The following is a 21117-nucleotide window of genomic DNA, read 5'->3' on the forward strand; positions in this document are numbered from 1 at the left end:
GTTCTGGATGGCTAGTTTTCAGTTTATTACTTTTTTGAAGTATTATGTTTATTATTATTATTGGACCATATGAATGGTTGGTAAGGGAACAACTACATTTGAAGTCCTACTTGACCCAGCAGAGAACTGTGTTGCATATTTTTGATGTCAAATAAACTCATTTTAATTTTCTTGCACTCTTAATGAGAATCTTAACTGTGTACCAGAATGTCACATCATTTACTGAAAGCGTCAGCTTGAACAAACTTTGTTTTCAGAAGCTGCTGTACAATTTGATGACATCACTGTTCAGTTTGTACTGTTTATTTGATTAAAATAATTTGAGTATTATACATTTGTGCATAAAAAAATTAAAAGTATTTTTGCACATTGTGTTTTATGTAAATTTTTTCCTGTCTTGGAAGTGATGTGTATTTGGGTGATGCTGGCTGCAGGATGGATGGAGTATATGTGCATCTTATCTCAGCATCTAAATGTCACAATGGTTTCAAACACTTTTAGATGACAGCAGTAACCATGGTAACAGTACAGCAGCACAGTCTTATATAAGTAGCTGCAGGAGCTTCTTAAAACCCCTTAAGCCTTTATTAGCAGGTCGCACGTCACGCACACTGCAGATGAGTTGCGTTTGTCTTTTTGCAGTTTTGCTTGTGCATATGTGCTGTGCTTATGGTGCGTTTTTAGAGGCTCAGCGGTGCAGCGTGGATGCTGACAGCCTGTGTGGTGATTGGAGGGGATTAGAGGGCAGGTGACACCAGCAGATGGGGTGAGATTACAAACAATGAATTATCAGACGTCATTCAGGTGATGCACAGCTCTTGATGTGGAAGGAAAAGTATTCAGCTACGCTTGGTCAATTAATTTTAGGGGGAAACTGGATGCAACAACCAGCCAATCAAAAATTAAGTTAATAATCTCAATTTGTGAATATAACCCAGTAAAATTAAGCAGTGCACAAATTTAACATCACCCCTTTTGATGTCTCTCACAGTTAAACAGCTTGAGTTTTAGTAAATTTCCAGATTGCAATGCATTTTTAGAATGCTTTCCATTGTACCAAGATTATTTAAATCCTAATGTGGAATACATTCAAGTGAGAGTTAAGCCATTGTTTACTTTAGGTTATGAGCACATTTTTTTAACCCTCCTCACAAAGTGACCACTCAGCATGGTTTAATTTTTTCTTCAAAATTTATGTCACATTTCTTGTGCATCACAAAACCTGATTCTCATGTTTGTTCATCAAAGCTACAATTACAGGCCCAAATCTGCTCATTTCAGTCTCTAGTATCTGTCAAAGAATCGGGGATCAAATGAGGAAAAAGTAGACAAGTGAACAAGCTTCACGTTTGATGGAAACTTTAAAAAGTTTCAGCAGTGAAGTAAAGATTCAGCATTTTCATGACTAGCCAGCTGATACAAAATGTACCAGCTGTTAAAATGTCACCGATCTCTGCCCGTCTTAAAACATTAACTGTACACATGCAGCGTTAATTTGCAAATTGTTGCGCAACATCAAAAAGAACTTCTGAAACTTTCTCTTCCCCTTTAGAAGCCACACTTCCTTCCTCTTTCCAATAGTTTTAATGAAGTCACTCATGCAGCGGTCAGAAAATACATTATAACAAATGTGGTTTAAACCATTTATTAAGAAATGTTACAAATGCGATAGTTTTTCTCCTTCCAGGTGAACCGGCTGTCTGACACTATATATATTAAAAAAAAAAAAAAAAAAAAAAGTATCTCTACATACAATTAGTTAAAAATCACAACAAAATGTTTGGTTAGCAGAAGCATGTGTATGTGGCTGTGCACAAAACCATGAAAACTGGCACTGGTTATTATCACTGACTTAAAGCTGTCTGCAACAGTGACACAAATCAGCAGTGTATAAAAATAATAAAAAATAAAGGCCATCATTTAAAGCGCAACCTGCATATTACCTTTTTCATTTCTTGAATGTGTGTGCCTCGACTGTGACAAGCTTTAGAATGTACTGAAAAATATTTAAAAAATTATTCCAAAAGCCCAATTATACAAAGGAGTCTGACCTTCTGGAGTTTCTGTTCAATATCTGTCCCCCATAAATTTGTCATTGCAACATTTCAGTCATAAGTATATATTTTTGACCATGCAGCTGTAATTGTGTTTGCTACATTAAATATATTAAAGTGAGACAAAAGGAGTTTAAAATTCACCATCACTTCTCACTAAAGGTTCTGCAGTAGGTCAGGCTCCCCTCTGAGATGTCACACTTGAGAGGAAAATCAAAAACAAACAAACACCATCTTGTGACTGTCAGATCAACAAGAACCCATTAATGAATTTTATGCGCACAGGTGCACTGAAGCAATCCAGCTTTTGCCACAAAAAAGAAGAAAGACTAACAGGAGTTTCTTTACCCACACACTGAGTAAGGCTTCAAACCACATCAACAATTCCATAACAAATATTCTCAATTAAAACTGTAACCGTCAAAGAAATCAATCGCCACCACTCCAGACAGTCACTCTCCAGGTGACCAAGAACCTTCAAAGTGACCAATCTCTCAACTCGATGGTGGAAATACAAAAAACAACAAAAAAAAAAAAGCACTAATGTGTATTAAATGTTGGTATACAAATAATGAGGAAGAACCAAAAATATATACAGTGTAGAAAATTGTATGCAAAGGCATCAAGTTGCTATGGGTAACACTCCCCTCCCCACCCACCAGTATTCACTGAAGACCCCCATCCTCCCCTACACATTCACTCACACACAGAACGTCACAAAACACGATTACGTCACTAAGCCTGTTAGTTTGGGGGGGGATAAAAGATGGAACACCCCCTAACTCCACCCCGTCTGCCCCCTCAGTCGGAGGGGGAAGGCGAGGCCTTTCCACAGTCGTTCCACTCGTCCATCTCGGGGTTGTACACCTCCATCGTGTTGAGGAACTCGTTCCCGTCGAAACCACCCAAAGCGTAGATGACATCGCCCAGCATGGCCACACCCGCGTTGCTGCGTGATGTCGTCATGCTGCCCAGCATCCTCCAATCGTTGCGTGCAGGGTCGTACACCTCCACGCAACGGAGCGCGTGGGAGCCGTCGAAACCACCGACTACAAACAGTTTGCCTGGACACAAAGAGACAAATGTGCTGTGAATCCTCAAAATGAGTTTAAAAAAAGTTCCTTGGGAGTGAAGCACAGCAGACGACGTACCTGCATGGGTGGCGACGCCAGCCCCCCGACGAGCCACATTCATGGGGGCGACCATGGTCCAGGTGTTGTTCTCAGGGTTGTAGCACTCTACAGTATTGAGGCAGTTCCAAGACTCCACCCCTCCAACCACATACATGAAGTTGTCCAACTCGCACGCTGCTGCCTGGTGCCTCCCTGCAGGCAAGCAGACTAAGTTCAACCAACTCAACAAGCTACACATCAAACAGAAACAGCACTGTGCTCTACACACCAGTGTAACAATCAAAGGCATAGTTCTGTTACATATGTCACACAGGTCTGAAACGAGCTGTGTCAGGCCGAAATGTTTACATGAATGTCTGAAAACAGAAATATGGGGGGGGGGAACTCTGAACAGGTTAATAAAATAAAAATTGCACAAAGCAACAGCAGAAGGCATCCTAACGCACTCCCTGAAAAGGTACTCTGTGGAATTTGCAGACTGTGTGTGGTACAGTGTGGATACATACTCATGTTGAGGGGGGCACAGTTGAACCAAGTCTTGGTCACAGGGTCAAAAGCGTCACAGTTCTTCAGGCCTTTTTGCCCACAGGGGTCAGACCCTCCCACAACATACAGCTTGTTGTTCAAAGAGCAGACACCTTCAACACAGAAGTGACAGGGGGAAAAAGAAAAAACACAAAACTGTTTACCCTGGAACAATTACAAAATTTCAAGATGAGCCTGGAGCCCAAATTTATATAAACAAGCAGCCAGGTTGCCATTTTTTCCCCTGTAATTGCAAACACTGTGTCCCAACAAACACACCAACCGTCATGGAAGACTGAGTTTCATAGCCAGTTTTCATTTAAAAAAACGTAGGATTGAAATTGTGACAAGTCAGTCAGTCACTACTGGCAGCAGTGACTCACAAAGGGCGGACTGACCTGCATTGCAGCGGTTGGTTCTGAGCTCTGGCACTTTAACCCACTCATCAGCGTGCGGATCGTACATCTCCCCACAGCTCAGCTCATCTGATTGGCCATTTGAGCCTCCAATCACGTACAGTTGACCCTGTGCAATGAGGAAGAAAAGTGAGTGAACGTCTCTGAAGATGACTGTGCACTGAAACAGGTGACGTTTAAGGACAAAAGACTGGTGACATCAGTAAACGTGAAAATAATGAGGATGCTGTACCATGAGCACAGCCATCTGGAAGCGAGCCCGTGGAGTCCGCATGGGAGCAATGAAGGTCCACTGGTCCTCTTTGGGGTCGTAGCACTCCACAGTCCTCAGACACTCCTCTCTGTTGTAGCCTCCTGCAGGAACATCACAGGTATGACAGTTCCAACTGGCCTCGGCCCACATGAATAAACTGGATTCCTTCCATTTATTAGAACCAACAGTGGGGCCACCAGACCAAGGCTTTGGAAGTGAAACAACTGACAAGTTCATTTCAAGCTACACGGGGCTACCACATTCCCAATGACACTGGGGAAAGTCCTTTGAGCAAGGCTATGTGAACTTGTGGGTTTTAACACTAAGAAAATAATTGTTTATTTCTCAGATTAATTAAATTTGTGTGCAAAAGCACTCTACACAAACCCAGTTGTTGTGGACCTTGCTCAACCATAACTCACGTTTCCCCCCATATGGACAAATATACAAAATCCTTTCAGCAAGGTTGTGATAAATACGTTATTCAACACTAATTAAAATCTCAGGCCTGTAGCCAGGACCTGAATTTTTTTGGGGGGGATGGAAGTGGACCTTTGTCAGCAGGGGCTCTGTACACTGTAACACATTACCCTGCATGCATTTCTAATGCCACTGAAGTACTAACCTGCTGCAATGAGCCGTCCGTTCAGAGCAACCGTGCCGAGACCGGAGCGAGCATAGTGCATAGGTGACAGCGGCTGCTCCTCCAGCTCCTCGGGCTGGACCTCAAAGCTGAGACTCTTCATCAGGCAGGGGGTGGCAGAGGGCGAGGTCTGAGGTGTGGTGCGGCTATGCAAGAAGATCACGCACAGCATGCCGTCCAGCACAGCCAGACACAAATGGGTGTTGTCTTGGGGGGGAGATTGGAGACCATTAGAGCCAAATAAAATGCTGTGAAACAAGCAGACATCTGACATTCTCAGTCAAATTAGGTGTCTAATACGTGGAGGAGAAGAAAGAAGAGTTCCGCATTCTGGACCTAAAAGAATGTAATTAATTCAAATGCTTACTGGTGGTCTTCTCAGAGGCAATATACTTCCACTCTCTCATGGTGGTCTGTGGTGGAGCATTGGCTGCTTGGTTGGAGGGTGACAAGCTTCCCGAGGAGCTGCAGCTCATCTGTCTCTGGGAGCTCTCCCTGGCCGGTTTCTTCTGCAAGAGCACAGCGCAGCTACAGAAGCCAAACTCGCAGCACCACCAGCCCGAACAGTGGTCAACACAAGCTAAATCACGAGCCAACGGTTAACCCGCTATGAGTACGTACTCAAAGTTTATGCCACCAGAAAACCTACACACAGAACAGTCCTGCACTGCAACCAGACCAACTTAAAAAGCCGGACTTCCTGACTACAATCAGTATTTAGGTTGTAGCATTAAATGATAAGCTGTGGACTGTTTTTATTCTTGGCCAGACAGGAGGAGCACAATGTGTCATGTTACAGGAGAATCTTCACGTCAAGGCTGACCACAAGCTGCTGAATACCTGCACAAACTGTAGGTGGTCCTCATCGCCACCAAACACCTCAGTGTTCCCCTCAATCACCTGCCCTCCATCCACCAGCTTATGATCAGGAGAGTAGTACAGCATTTGCACCTGCAAGACAAACAGGAACAACCCATGTGGCTGTCTCCATGGCAACACAATCTCCAACATAGGGAGGGGAAGGAAGCACATAGTAAAGAAGGAAGGGGTGCCGGTCTGGTTCTTCGATAACTTGGATGGAACGCTTTCTGTAAGACAAGTTGGTGCCACTGCAGAGAGTGGGCTGAATGAAGTAATCAAGACGTTATCTGCTGAGGGTCTGATAAAAGGCTGCCCCCAGTTTCATCACAAGGAATGAAGGAAGGGCCAGACATGACCGTCTCTCCACCTTCACTGCTGGGAAACGGAGCTTCTCGAAGACCATGCGACCAAATTTAGAGGACTCCTGCAAAGAGTGTGGCTGTGAACATCAAAGTAACATCTGATGGGCCTCATTTGGAGGGGGTGGGGGGGTGGTGACCTGTTGGGAAGTTGCAATTAAAGTGAAAACAAGACATGCATGATATATCTGCTGGTCACAGCCATAAAGGTTAATTATCAGCATTGACACATGAGCAATGAAATGCATTATGGGAAATGCAGTTTGCTTTTAAAGTGCTCTTTGGCTAAGCAGCAATAGGGCAGCGCAGTCTTGTTTGACCCCTGCGTGACATCTGACCACATTCAGGGACAGCCTGTACAAACACAGCATCACTTAATGAAGAAATGGTGTACAGTTTTGTTTTCAGCTGCAATCACAGAAGCAGTCGCGAAAAGTGCGAGGTTTTTTTTTTTTTTTTTTTTTTGGTTCCCAGTGGTGAAGGGAAGACATAGCAAGTGGGAGCGGTTGTGTCAGTAATTTTTAGCCTACACACCTAGCCGGAGTGGCTGTGTTCTCTTGCCTGCACAACCACCTTGACATTTTGAGCTCCGGGTCATTAACGAACCGCAACACATGTCCACTTTCCACCGAATTGTCACTGTTTGCTGTGTAATTTGCCCAAAAACTCAAAGTGCTATGTTTCTGAGGACAGATGAGGGCTGTCCCCGGATGCAGAAAAATAGTGTCATATTTTACCCCTTTAGTGCCCGCCCTCATACGAGACTGCAGTGCTCAATTCGCAAAGCATTTCATTAATAAGCGTTTTACACTACCCTTCAAAATGCACAATTTGAAGTAGTGAATTGATGGGGGGACCCTTAAAATATAACAAAAATATTTTTAGAGATGGTTTGTCAGGTGATTTTTGGTGAGAGGGCAATAAAATATCATGTAATGGAAATATTTTCACAATTGCATACTTTCGGCTTTCTCGAAATACCGTACTTAATTTTTGGGCAAATGTGTAATGGAAACCCACTCATTTACGCATCCCTGAGGTTGCATGACACTTGGAAAACAGGAAATTCTGCCAGGTCCATCTAGCAAACAAGCACCCCTGTGTGCACTCAGCACAATGCGATGGTTGTTTGGCATTGCCTCTGACGAGAGACAAAAAGAATGGAACATATTCTGAAAAAGCAAAAATGCTCATTTTTGTCCAGAAATACAAACATCTACCATCCCCCCCCCAAAAAAAACCCAATACAACAGCACACTCATAAGCTGCCCTTACCCCCCCCCCCCCCCCCCCCCCAAAAAAAAGTACTCATAAGTATATAAAAAGTAAACTAGAAGTATACTTGAAACATACTTGCATATACTACTTTTTGGTAAGGGTGAAGTTGTCAGCCTCGCTAAGAAGACAGCAGTGACAAATGTTCAAACTGAGCTTTAATTCTAATATTTTGTGCAAAAGGGGCTCTGCCACAGCTGTTTGTAGTTTACAGAAAACATATGGTGCTTGAGTTTTAAGTAAAACACAACAGGCCTATTAGTCAGTGGGACCAGGGGGGCTCACAGGTCATAATGATGTGGGTTTGACTACAGCTGAACATGGATAATCCATTTTTCCTCAAATAACCAAGTTGTCAGGAATGTAGCACATAAGCACCATGTTTAAGTACAAGATGATTAAAACTTGTTTAAAAATGTTTCATCTTTTGTTCAATATAGAGCTCACACTCTGGTTCATAATTCACCTGTGCAATTTTTTTTTAATTCAGCATTTTTCGTGAGTGAATGTCAAGGTTCATAAAATGGGTACACCGAGGGTCAAATTAAGTCTTACCTTATTTTAGATTTGCATCTACAAGCAAGACATCCCTATAATAACAATGACAATTACATTTGAGATTTATTAACTTCATTTGGGTGGGGTGTCAAGTGGGCTTGTCCTTTCACTCAAAATCAATTTTAGGTGTCCTGAGAACATTAAACTATTTGGTAACTATTTAGTTGGCTTTAAAAGTCTCTATAAAAATCATTTAATTATTTGTTATAGCATGATGAATAAGGTTTATCGATTTTTTTTTGGGTGTGTGCACTGTTGTCTGCTAGATTGTGTTTAGGAATTAATTTGTACTTGTTTTCATGAGTATATGTATATTTATACATACTTTTTTTATGTTACAAGGGGTGGGCATTTAAGCTTTTGCTTCTGCCTGCACCCTTTCGGCCCCATGGGTACGTTGTTAAATTGTTATCTTTTCTTTGAGCTTTTTTATTTTTGCGTTTGTGTGTGCCGAATAAATTCTTTCATACATATCATGCATCCCTAATGAAACCTTCTAGCCGTTAATCACCAAGCCAAATGCAACCTTTTCATTTCAGCAATAGGTTGCGGTGCCTGTAAATAATGGGAATGTTTGCGTGCTAGAACAAAGAGCAACATTCTTTCAAAGGAAAAGAACCATTAAAGACTTGGTAAAACACAACCAGTTAAATATACATTTCCATTAATGTACAAAAAGTAGAAAATGGCAGCTGTCACTGATTTGTGGTGTTAAGCAGGCCTCCTTATTACCACCACAGCCAGATCACAGTTCAACCCAAGCAGACAGCTACACGGGGTAAGCAAGTCATGCTTTTGGGCGTATGATGGCAAAGAGTTCGATCCCTGCCTAATAGGCGGCCGCAGTAATTCTAATGCTGAAGTGGATGGAAATGTGAAGTGTTTTTGGAAATGTTCAAACTTGTCAAAATTTGAAGCTGATCACACCACCTTGCCCTTAAAAGGCAAGAGTCTCCATACTTTAGACACAGGAAGCAGTTCTTTTGCAAGGAATATTCAGATAGCAGAACATGTTCCTGTACATGTTTCCCTACAATGTTAAAGATCAAAATAGCCTCAACAGCTGAGTTTATGGTTACAAAAGTTAAAGAAGTGGGAGCTGAAACTACTGTATTTCATGAAGCCATTCAAACTCTTAACTTAAATACTCAAGTAATTTGACCATTATTATTATTACATTGCATTGGCAGAGAAAAATGGTTAACATTCGGCAAAATTTTATCTCCCAAGCTGGACAGCATTAAAATGTACATTTAAAGCAAAGATTAAGAGACTCAGAAACTCATTCAGTCAATTTAGTCACCAATTCACCTAATCTACATGTTTTTGGAAGTGAAAAGAAGGCAGAACACCTAGAGGGAACAAACATGCAAACTCCACACAAAAAGGACCAGGTCAGATTTGAACCCAGGACCTTCCCACTGGGAGGCAACAGAAACTGTGCAAGAAAGAAAACCACTGTGCTGCCAGTTAACTGCAGATGTTTACTCCCTGTTAGTGAGGAAGTGCATTCAGACATCTTTTTGAATAATGTGGTGTTTTTGTTCCAACATCCTGTGCACTAGTGAACAACATCTGTGCACTTAAAGCTCTGACTCAAGAGGATAATTCCAAACTGAGAAATTAGGTTTTTTTTAAACCTCAATTTGACAGATTGCTGAAGAAATCATTTGAGACAAATAAATTCCCCTAGTGTGAAGTTAAATGTGTTGCTTAGGCTTGACTGTGTCAGTGGAACACGGTCTGCAAAAGCATGTACTTGTGCAATGATGGGGAATTAAACATTATTACATTAAACATTTATTAAAGGCATGAATAATGCATGCTGATCAAAGTAGCTATTGGATGTAATCATATATATGTTGCATGAACAGACAGATGGGAGCACAGCATTGGCTGCAAAGAGAGAAGCTGCTGAGAAGCAGTAGTGCTTCTCTCCTCCCTCTTTTCTCTGACTCATTACCCTGGCGGCTCAGTCCTGGATCCTCAGTCTGGTCTCCTGCTGCTGCAAATAAACCTAGAGGAGAGATAAATCAACGGGGAGGAGTCCCTGTTAGTACTGGGGCCACAAAAGCACACCTGCTCAGATAGTAAAGATGCAACGAGAATCAAGTCACACCTTTGAGGACCTGATTCTTGTGTGTTTCAGCGAGGAAGACCACTGTAATACTCAGATGGGTCGTATGTAAAGCAAACATGTACCCAAGAGAGAACAGTGGAAACAAAACAAAAGCAAAACAGCAGCTCTTTGCAGCTCACCTCTAATCTGCAGTAGAGTTCAGGGGTATAGTTTCTTACTGCAAAAAGCTCAACAAATCACCAAAAAAAAAAAATCCTCACACAAAAGCATGACAATGGCATGCTATTTCTACTTTAGCCCCCTTAATGACTACTTAATGTCAAAAGCAGGATACTCAGAAGGGAAAAAGGACACTGGCTGAACACAGTGGCCTGGAAGTTGAGAATGCAACTGACCTCCTCCATCAATCGTTCCAGGTGGTCTCCATTCTCCCAAAGGCTACGCTGTACCCAGCTGAGCACCTTTGAGTACAGCTTGCCATTGCTGGGCAGGGTCAGGTTGTCTTCTAGCATTACTTCTAACTGTAAACACACAAGGGAGACAAAGAATTAAAGTACTCACACATAACTCTGAATAATTTTCTTACTCTAAGAGCTAATTTCATGAACAGATCATGTAAATATGATGTGAATACAGTCACATTATGTTCTGGAATAAGGCAAAACCAACACTGATAAGAAAAAAACAGCATGGGGACACAGTAAAGGCAATAAGTGAGGCTTTACCTTAAGGCGGGGGAGTTTGAGGAAATCCTCCTGTTCTGACACTTCCAGTAAATGATCCTGGATGTAGGCATCCACCTTAGCCAAAACTCTGCCATCGCCCATAGAACTGGCAAAGTTACGAAAGGAGATGGCATTCTGAGACTCCATTTTAGACAACAGGTAGTCGCCACAAATCTGAGTGAGATATCAGAGAGAGCTTCAACTTAATACTTTCCTCATATCAAAATGAACCATACAAGGTTTGTATTATCAAACATTTTAGCTAGCTTTCAAATTTCTTTCAATCGTTACCACCATAACTTTTTATTATTGCTGCTGTTTGCAACAAACTGTTCCATATTAACATACAGTTTTGTTTGTCCTATACAATACACAAACATACCTGTTTGACTCGCTCCATCTTGAACCTTTTGGCTGCAGAATAAACTTCTTTGACCAGCTCCTTGTCTGCCTTCAGCCTGCGTCACATACAAACAAGTCCTCTGTCATTTTCAACGTCTGGCAATCTCACAGTGACTGAACAGACAAAGTCCAAGGACAAATCTGTGAAAGAAGCTTATGCTACTAACTGAGCAGTGTAGGCGTAGTTAAGTAAGATCTCCACAGCATCTGGGTTCAAGTCCTCAAAAGTAACATGAGAGACTCCATGTGGCTCAAGGTCACTATTGAAGATCTCAAACAGGTAGGGACTGCAGCAAGCCAAAACAGCACGGTGAGCCATTAGCTCATGGCCACACACCTGGACAAACAGACAATCGTTTGAGCTGCCAAAATTTGTTGGTCAGAGAAACTGCTGCAAACCAGTATTATTAACGTGACACACACACACACACACACACACACACACACAGCCTGCACAGAAATATTAGAAGAAATGTGTGCCGAAGCAGCTCAAAAACTGGTTGCAAAATCTCAGACGTGCCCTAAAAATATGCATCCTTATTCCAGAGTGAAAATATTAAATTCAATTAACTTTTCTTTTTTTTTTTAATTGCAGCTCTTGGGTTTTCAAACAAAAGATGTCACCCCCTCAGACTGAAATGTGCTGTGTAATAAGATGCTGTGTGGCATTTAGGCCCAGAGGCTGCACATTTCAAACTGCTTTGTATTTATTCTTAAACATATGTCATTTCAACACTACGGTACATCTTGTTGCTTCACAACAAATGTGCTTGCAAAATGGCCGCAACTTCTCAAACCATGTCTAATGAGATTCCACTGACAGGTGAGGATTGTTGGATATTTGAACCACAGCTGTGAGGGTGCATGCGGGTTACACTGACTCATACCTGCAGTCTAACATCGCAGAACTGACCGCTCTTTCTCAGGGCATTCATTTTGGCCACGGTGGAATCCAGGAAACTCTCATCCTCAAAAATCAAATAGCCATTTGGACACATCTTGAGTGAATTTTGATTTGTGCCTAAAATTAACATGTAAAACAAACATTTATGACCAGAAAGTCCAGTATGTTCTCAGCCATGTAAAAGCAGGCATGCATGAAAATAAATACATATTTTTAGGGTCTAGACGATTCCACATTATGAATTCCATGTCTCAGTATGTGTGCACACACAAAAATGTGTTTATTAGCATTGTCTTCATAAAAAAACAGCTTATTCATTTCTGACCATCTTCGGGGGGACTTATATTTGGAACATTACAGTAATAAGTAAGAGATTTGGTGTTTGTAATATGCCTTGTGTATCAACCTTAAGGTATGACCTTACCTAATAGAGAATGCAAATGCAGGGAAGCACTACTCTGAGGAGTAGAACAGGGACCAAATGAAGGTAACAGGTGACTCAGATCACAGGGGAACTCAAGTCTTCTTCACCGGAGGAGAGGGATAGAGAAGTTGTCAGAAGAAATGCCAGTGGACTACACGAGTGTGAGCAGAAGGGAGAGGGAAAGCAGCCGTACAGACAAACTATCAGGCTTGAAGCGATTGTAATCAAGTCCTTGGGAACCCGTTGGCTATAGAGTTGTACGTATTCTGTGTTGGTTGTTCATTATAACCTGAAAGAAAAGCAGGAAAAGGACAATGGCTGTTAGTTTTGTAAAGTAGAAAAAAGGCAAATGGCTCACGATGAAACCGATGCCGCTTGTTCTTGGCACGTGTCAGTCTCGTGGAAAATCCAGGTAATTTTACACGAGACGGCAGTAACAAATCTGCCCTTCCTCTCCAACTGCTTTAGAGTAATACTGCAACATTGCCAAAAATTTGTAGCACAATATTTTTAAAGATCTCACACTTTTCCTGCATTTGGTAATTTTTGCATGACTGTGTCTTTACATAGGTTTGTGGATAATGTGCATAATCTCTAGGGTCAAAAACATTCCCAAAGTAATTTGATTATTTCAAATATGACAGTGATTGGGGCATGTTTGATTAAGATATAATGTAGCTAAAATATACGTTAAATGGGGTTTTCATGGGTAAATTTAAATGGCCACAAAATCCATAATCCAGATCAAACTTTGGTACTTGATAAAAGACACCATCCTGCATAAACACTCTCAAATATGAAAAAAAAAAAATCAATCTTTTTTGACAGAATTGTGTATTTTTGAGAACTTGTTCAATGTTAAAGGGATAGGGATTTTTTCAAGTGTTTCCCTGACTGTCCATAAAAATTAAACCAGTTCAGGAAAACATAGCAAGGACGCGTGCCATTTTCTGTGCCATTCTGCTGATCATATCAATGACCGTTTACTTTAGTGACTGGACCTTAACCTGTAAATGGTCATGACGAGAGCTATTTTGATGTCATTCTGCATCTTTTAAATGCTCAAATTCTCTGGTTTCAACTTTGTAAATGTAGATATTTTCTGGTTCCTTTACTCCTCCATGACAGTAAACTGAATATCTGCATTATAAACAAAAGAAGACATTTAAAGATATCATTCTGGGTTTTATAGAACACTGGTCAACATTTTATGGACAAAACTACTAAATTAATTCATGGAGAAAATGATCAACAGATAGTAAGATTAGATTTTATTCTCTTCTTTAGTAGAAATCTGTCTTGGACACATGCTCAAATGGTTGCATTTTATAGGGCTGCAACTAACAGTATATTCAATGTCAAGACTGCAGATTAGGCCTATCACAATAATAGATACACCAGCTTATCGTTCAGTATCTAAAGATGAACACGACCATTTTGCTGGCTTCAATATATATATTCAATATATTTCCCTTTACATGCGTGTTTGTTGTGGCCAATATTCCAGTGAGTCGCGCTACTTTTTTTTGGGTCCCTCTCAGCCCGCTATAAGGGGGCTGAGGACTCTGTGTCCGAGGCTCTCCGACCATACACGCACGGAGTGAATAGCACGCCCCAGTAAATAACCAGCCAGCCAATGCCAACAAGCCATTATGTTGACTCGAAAACAGTGGCAAGGAAAACTGGAACTACAACCAACCTGAAAATGCACCATCCCCTCTAATCTAGAGCTAATCTGTCATAAATACTGCTGAAATTTAAGAAGTTCATATCACAATCATCCACTTCACAGAGCAGCACATACTGTAGGCCTAGGATGGAAAACTACAACTCACTCTGTGAGGAGGCAAAGGAAACACTGACCCAGTTATGTGTTGTTACACAACATCTGGCAGAAGACATTGAACAACTCAACTCCTCCACATGGTATGGTCTCCAACCTGTTCTTCTGCCCTCCTCCAATCACCTCCTGCCCCCATCCCCAAAAAGGCAAGCCATGCTCACAGCACATCCCACAATACTTTAACACTGGCTGTTTAATCGCAGCAGTAAACCAAAGCGATAAGAAAACCTGACGTCGTCACATGTAGTTATCTAGACAACAGCACACAATAAGCCCAGAAAAAGCTAACCTACGGAAAGGACAACTGTTATGCCAAATATCTCAAACTCTGCTGCTAATATCATTTTTAATGTGGCTGCCAGAAAAACAAGCAAAACATCCCAAGCAATTGTAAATACAACGTTGGCAAAATCTGGTCTGTGATCCAACAAGTATATTTGTAAAACAGAGGACAATTATATGTTTGCGAGCTGCAAATGTCAACATTCATTCAGCGACCAGGGGAAAACAGAGAAAGAAGAGAGGAAAATAGATAAAGTATTAAAAATATAAAATAAAATCCAGAATATGTCAGTAAAGGAAGGTCTAAAAATATATATTCCATTTAACAGTGCAAATAGACTGAGCTGGATCACCAAATGAATATATGGATGTCTTAAGAACCTTCTATTACAAATAAATAAAAACCAAAAGTAGCAGATGAAAAGTTTCCATCTGCTAACTCAGAAAAATACAGCCAACTGGAAATTCACACTGTGAGCAGAGTGGCACAATTAAGTATCCCGGGGCTGTGTGCACTTCCCAAAACCTGGAGTTCATTACTGCAATTCCTGTATTTATCTTGTGTAATATTGGAAATAAACAATGAGAAACTGAGAAAAGGTAGAAAATTTGTTGAACAATGTTATGAGATCTGGCGAGGAAAGCAGGCAGGAAATTGTCTGGAACATCGAGACATTGTTGCGCATTTACTACCTCCACAAGAGCGCTCTTTCAGATGGCAAGAATTTACAAAAAGATGGAAAACCGTCCAAAGATGGCGAATAAGCATCCTTGAGAGTATGGCATTGGCATCTCAAGAAATATTAATAAAGCTGCACTTCAGCTCCAGATATACATGTTCAGCACAGTATAAGAAGATGGACAAAATCAGAAAAGTTGCACCATCAGCAATGACCGCTATTTCCAGAATATATATATATTTAAAAAAAAAAAAAAAAAAAAAAAAAGCAAAATTGATCAATGCCACTGAATAGTAATACCAAACCCAGCATTTCCCAAATGGTAAATGGATTGCATTTATATTAGTGCTTTTCCATCTAAAGCACTCAAATTGCTTTACAATAATGCTTCACATTCACCCCCAAGTCAGGGTGCTGCCATACAAGGTGTTTATTACACACCAGGAGCAACTAGGGATTAAGGACCTTGCCCAAAGGCCCTTAGTGATTTTCCGTTCAGACTGGGATATGAACCAAGGATCCTTTGGTCTCAAGCCCAATGCTTAACAACTAGACAATCACCTCTCCTCGTTAAAATATAATCCAGCTATTTTGTATCTCAACTCCGCATGGAATTTACCTGTTACCTGTACAGCACGTTTTCAGTTTTATCCAACATAACATTCTGTAGAATTTCTTAATTGTCTGTTGGCTGCAAAGAAGTGTCATTCATAATCCTGACTCCGCCTCCTGGTGTACAGGGCCAACTAAGGCCGTGACATCTGGCAAATGGCCATAAACAATACACCGGTAATATGCCTCTACATCCCGCCAACAAAACTATGTCAATGACGAAAACCGTAAATATCCCACTTTTACGTCAGCATTAAAAGCAGAGAACATTTTTTAAAGGAATCTGATACTCAGCTGCGACGGCACAGTCAGCAACCGAACGGAAAAGACAGAGGTTTGACACGTTTCGCTAGCGCGTTAGCCACGCTAACTAGACAGAATCTGCTGCTTAACTGAAAAAAAAAGAAAAGAAAAAAAAAACACAAAAGTGGAAAACAATGGCAGAATTGAGAAAACAATTAAGTATTTTACCCTCCAACATTTCGGTCTTCGAATCACGGAATGAACAATGAAGCGTGTCCCGCAGTTTTAGCTTAGCCGCGAAAAGGCGCCGTCAGTCTGAGTGCGCGCAAATAACCCGCGCGTCACTTCCATTAGGATAACAAACACTTAATTCAGTTTTACAATAAAACAACGAAATATCAGGCTTAGCAGTGTCTGACGCACTAACAACCAAATCAGTAATCGAAAGCTTCACCGCATGTTACGATACAGTAGCTAACAAACATAAAACGCGACAAAGGGGGAGCAGGTTCTTACCTGAGGCGTTTGAGAACGAGCGATATTAGACATATTTAAGGCGAATTCAAAGTTGGTTGGTTGGAGGAAAGAAAAAACGCAACACCGTTGCTGAAGCAGTGCTTTGTAGAATCTGCAAAAACGAAGCGCGTCCACTCAGCAGCTGCTCGCGACCTACTCTGCCTGCGCGCTCGCGACAAAGCCTATGTCCATGCCACGTCGTGGTGACGTCATCGACAGAAAAAAAAAAAACGGCCAGCCCTCTGTGGCTCCGCCCAACCGCACCAAAGTGACTCTGGAACAATCTGGAAGAGACAAAATACAAATCAAGCATGTAATAAATTAACCATTCTCAACACAAAACTTTTAATTTTAACTTTAAACTTTTAAATTCAGTGTGTAATAAAACATAAATAAATACAAATCCAGTATGTAATAAATGCATAATAAATTTGTGTGCAGTTACAAATTAATACATTCTAGTATGTAAAAAATAAATCTAAATAATCAATAAATATAAAACAAATGCAGTGTGTAAGAAATACTTGAATAAAAATAAAATAAATCTAATACAAACATGAATAAAAGTAAACAGACTGTGATGAATAATATAAATGCATAAATAAATCCAGTGTGTAATAATACATACATACATAAATACAAATCCAGTACGTAATAAATGCATAATAAATTTTGTGTGCAGTTAATAAATTAATACATTCTAGCGTGTAAAAAATAAATCATAATCAATAAATATAAAACAAATGCAGTGTATAAGAAATACTTGAATAAAAATAAAATAAATCTAATACAAACATGAATAAAAGTAAACAGACTGTGCTGAATACTATAAATGCATAAATAAATCCAGTGTGTAATAAATACTTAAATAAAAATAAATGCCATGTGTAACACATAATTACATGCATAAATCTAAATACATAACTGCCAATAAATCCAGTGTGTAATAAATACATACATAAACAGATATGGTACATGCACCCTAAAATGTAGTGGTATCTGCTGAGGGCTGTGCTCAATCCTTTCAGTAAGCTCTGTGGAAACTGGTTCATCAGCTTTGAGTGATTCTGCTTTATAATTCATTTTAAATAAATGCATTTTTATTTTTAAGCCTGCCATTTATTTCTCTTTCTGCATTCAACAGTGGTGTGAGAAATCAGGTCAGCTGAATAAGACTGTCTGCCAAGTAGTGTTCAGCAATTTGCTTAACGACACATCAGCAGGGTCAGTGACTGCTGACTATAATCTCAGTCTACTTGGCCGGCTTGGTGTTGGATGAAGGCCAGCTTTGCTTGTCTGCTCTTTTCTTTTGCTTGCCCTCTCTATTATACACTGCCTGAGTCACTTGCCATAAATTAAGAAGGTATATCTAGGCTCAGCCTTGTCCACTGCTGAACAGACGTCATGGTACCGTAAGAAGAGGAGCCCATTCAACTCCCATGACTGGACGGAGATTTGTACTGCCTGACTACATCAGTGATAAGATTAGTGATGGATCAGAATTGCATCAGCACGAGCAACTCAGTCACACGTTGCAGCCGCTTGTAAAGGATTGGTGTATAATATGTGACAGCAACATAAGAGCTTCTAAGAACAACTAACACCAGATGTGCACTGAGGCCTGCAGTAATAACAACCAAAACCAGAAGTTCAGCCAACATAGATTAAGTTCATCAGTACAATCTCCTTGTGACAACTCCTGTGCCAGTATTTCATTCATCAGGATACGTGCTTCCATCCACGTAGGTGTGATATTGCTGACAAGTTCAAAGTGAGGCAGTTATTTTTGGCTCATGGGCAATAAAAGGAATCTATGGTTGTCAAAGACTGACACCCGTATCATAATTCACCTCTATTTTTTTCTGTTTGTTGTTGTAGTATCTGTGTGTGCTTGTACTACAGAGGACATGCCTCCGTGAAAACTGGTCATGTGGGAAAGGAAACAGTATTTTAAGGTCATATCAAAAAGAATGTGTTCAAAACATTTTCAAATAAATGCCATCAGCACCAATGCATCATGGTAGCCAAGTCCAATGCCTACTGTCAGGGTGTCCTGGAAGATTGCTTGCTTTGAGTTGCCACTTAACCATCATGTTCATAACTGGCAATAACTTGGGACTGACTTGTGACATGAAGGGCCCTATCTTGATGCACTTTGGGGCATGTCCTACTCCTCTTTGCTATTTACAGGTTGTGTAATCTGTGCACAAAGTGTGACATACAGTGAAAAGGGGTTGGATTTGTTTACTGAATTATTCATGGGCGTGTCTGGGTGTAACATGAGACCAGTACAGGGGACAAATGGAGGGCAGATGGGCTGTAGTCCAAATCATCATGTGCAGAGGACAAAGACACTGGAATGCAAACTTGGTGTTACATACAAGTTGATCATACTAAAAATGTAAGAAATTTACAAAAATGTTGTTGCATGCGGTCCAGTGAGAGCAAAATAAATAAATAAAACTAATATATATATATATATATATATATATATATATATATATATATATATATATATATATATATATATATATATATATATATATATATTCTGGCTACAAAAATGAAAAAAAAAAAAAACTATTTTAATATTTCAGTTTCATTTTTGTCAAAATTGGTCCAGACACATATTGATTGAATACTGTGGTCAATCATTTCGCTTCATAGTAGATTGTGTTCTATAAAGGTTCCTCTGGTGGTTTGCCAATGTTCGATGTTTTTGATTGGCATCACCAAAGGTTATTCTCGTTGTAAAAACAGACTTTCCAAAAAGAAATCCACAAATATGTTGACATGCAAGTACAACAATCTTCTACACAATTGACATTTTTCATTACAAAGTTTACCTTTCCTAGCCAACTGCAACAAAAACGGTGTGTGGTTTTGTGTTGTTTTATTCAGATTCCAACACAGCGTTCATTTTGCTGAGTCATCTTCTAAACTCCAGCATCCACTTCATTCTTTAATTCTACAGAGATTTGCTTAGTGAGGCTGCAAAAATGTGTTCTGACAAGGACAATATGTATGTTTTAGGTGTTTGTGCTCATGGGAGCTTTGCTAAAAGTGACACAGCAGAGATGGAAAAAAAAAAAATGTTCTTATAGAAAACTATTCAATTAACCTGCCCAAGGACAGGTTTGAATCAGAGACTGAAATGAAGATGTCATTTTCTTCACCAACAAAGCTATCACCTCCCACCTATCCCGGATTCCAGAGAACTGTAGGGTGTGACTAAAGCAACCTCAAGAAGAGACAGCTGCTATTACTACTACTACTACTACTACTACTACTGTTACTTGCAAAAATGAAGAGGTAAAAATGTCAAAGGAAAAAGAAGCGATTAGAAAAGTGTGACACCTTTCAGTACACTTGCAGATGATGATGCAGCACAAAAGTGTCTCACCCCTTAACTACTACTACTATGATATTACTAAAGTGCTCAAAAGCCTATGTCACTCCCCGTATATTAAAGTATATGTGTGCCAAGTTTGCTCAGTTCTGAGGTGCCGTTTGGGCAGGAGCGGGACACACACACACACACACACACACGCTCGCACACAAGGAGATGTCTCATTATATGGATACTCTAAAGTTGCTCCTAAATGTTTTAATATTACTGTACTTTTGTGAAGTTTGGATGAACGTCTGAAAATAAGAAACTTTTTTCTTGACTCGTTGCAGGGATAAAAGTTGGACAAACTTAAAAAAAATTACTGTAATTTGTTACACTTAAATGTAATACTTTTCCTCAAACTAGATTTATCATTTAAGGTTTCAATTTTTTTTAAGTTTGTCCAAGTTTCACTTTTTTCAATGAACAGATGTACATGTGAGTGAGAGGGTTCACAGCCCAGATGGAGAAGTTAAAAAAAAAAAAAAGGATTAAAGTAAATTAAACACACTGACCGTGGTTAGTGTAATTTATAAATCCAAACTAGGAGATTGAAAAAAAAACAAAAACAAAACAGTGATGAGACAGTTTCATTTGAGATGTGGATGCTGTCAAAAAAAAAAAAAAAAAAAATAGCTGAAGTTGAGAGTGAGGAGTGTTCTTGGATCACAGTGGAAATGTGCACCAAGCCATGACATACTTCAAACATGGTCTCAGGGTTCGCACAGTTCCTTCACAGCTCATTTAACTTTTGTTGTGGGTGATATAGTAATTAGGTGAGGCAGTTTTATTACCTCAGCCTCCCCAGCAAATACCTCAGAGACACAAACAACAGTTGCCACATGAGTGTGTCATTAAATAATAAAAGTTTGATCATTTGTGAAATTCCTCAAGTTAACATTCTGAGGCCACACTGTGATCTCAGAGAAGCACGAGTT

General features: G+C 40.1%; 1 protein-coding gene across 1 annotated transcript; it reads right to left on the reverse strand.

Moving 5' to 3' along the window:
• Positions 1-1629: 1629 nt before the first annotated feature.
• ivns1abpa (influenza virus NS1A binding protein a) lies at positions 1630-16967 on the reverse strand. Its single transcript, XM_034179595.1, has 15 exons — positions 16789-16967; positions 12613-12901; positions 12172-12305; positions 11452-11621; positions 11265-11340; positions 10883-11056; positions 10553-10678; positions 5865-5975; positions 5392-5533; positions 5007-5231; positions 4361-4482; positions 4111-4237; positions 3694-3825; positions 3206-3379; positions 1630-3118 (listed from the first exon to the last, which is right to left on the reverse strand). The coding sequence occupies exons 3-15, from the start codon at positions 12280-12282 to the stop codon at positions 2856-2858; spliced, it is 1953 nt and encodes a 650-aa protein (XP_034035486.1). The 5' UTR covers positions 12283-12305; positions 12613-12901; positions 16789-16967; the 3' UTR covers positions 1630-2855.
• Between the last annotated feature and the right edge of the window lie 4150 nt (positions 16968-21117).

This window comes from Thalassophryne amazonica, chromosome 10, assembly GCF_902500255.1.
Source record: "Thalassophryne amazonica chromosome 10, fThaAma1.1, whole genome shotgun sequence".
Taxonomy (NCBI): Eukaryota; Metazoa; Chordata; class Actinopteri; order Batrachoidiformes; family Batrachoididae; genus Thalassophryne; species Thalassophryne amazonica.

Excerpts from the sequence above, each read along its gene's own strand:
- ivns1abpa (XM_034179595.1), bottom strand. The coding sequence starts at position 12,282 with ATGTGTCCAAATGGCTATTTGATTTTTGAGGATGAGAGTTTCCTGGAT. Across the intron at positions 10,679-10,882 it reads TCAAACTCCCCCGCCTTAAG|TTAGAAGTAATGCTAGAAGA; the intron begins GTAAAGCCTCAC and ends GTGTGTTTACAG. Across the intron at positions 4,483-5,006 it reads CGGACGGCTCATTGCAGCAG|GAGGCTACAACAGAGAGGAG; the intron begins GTTAGTACTTCA and ends ATGTTCCTGCAG.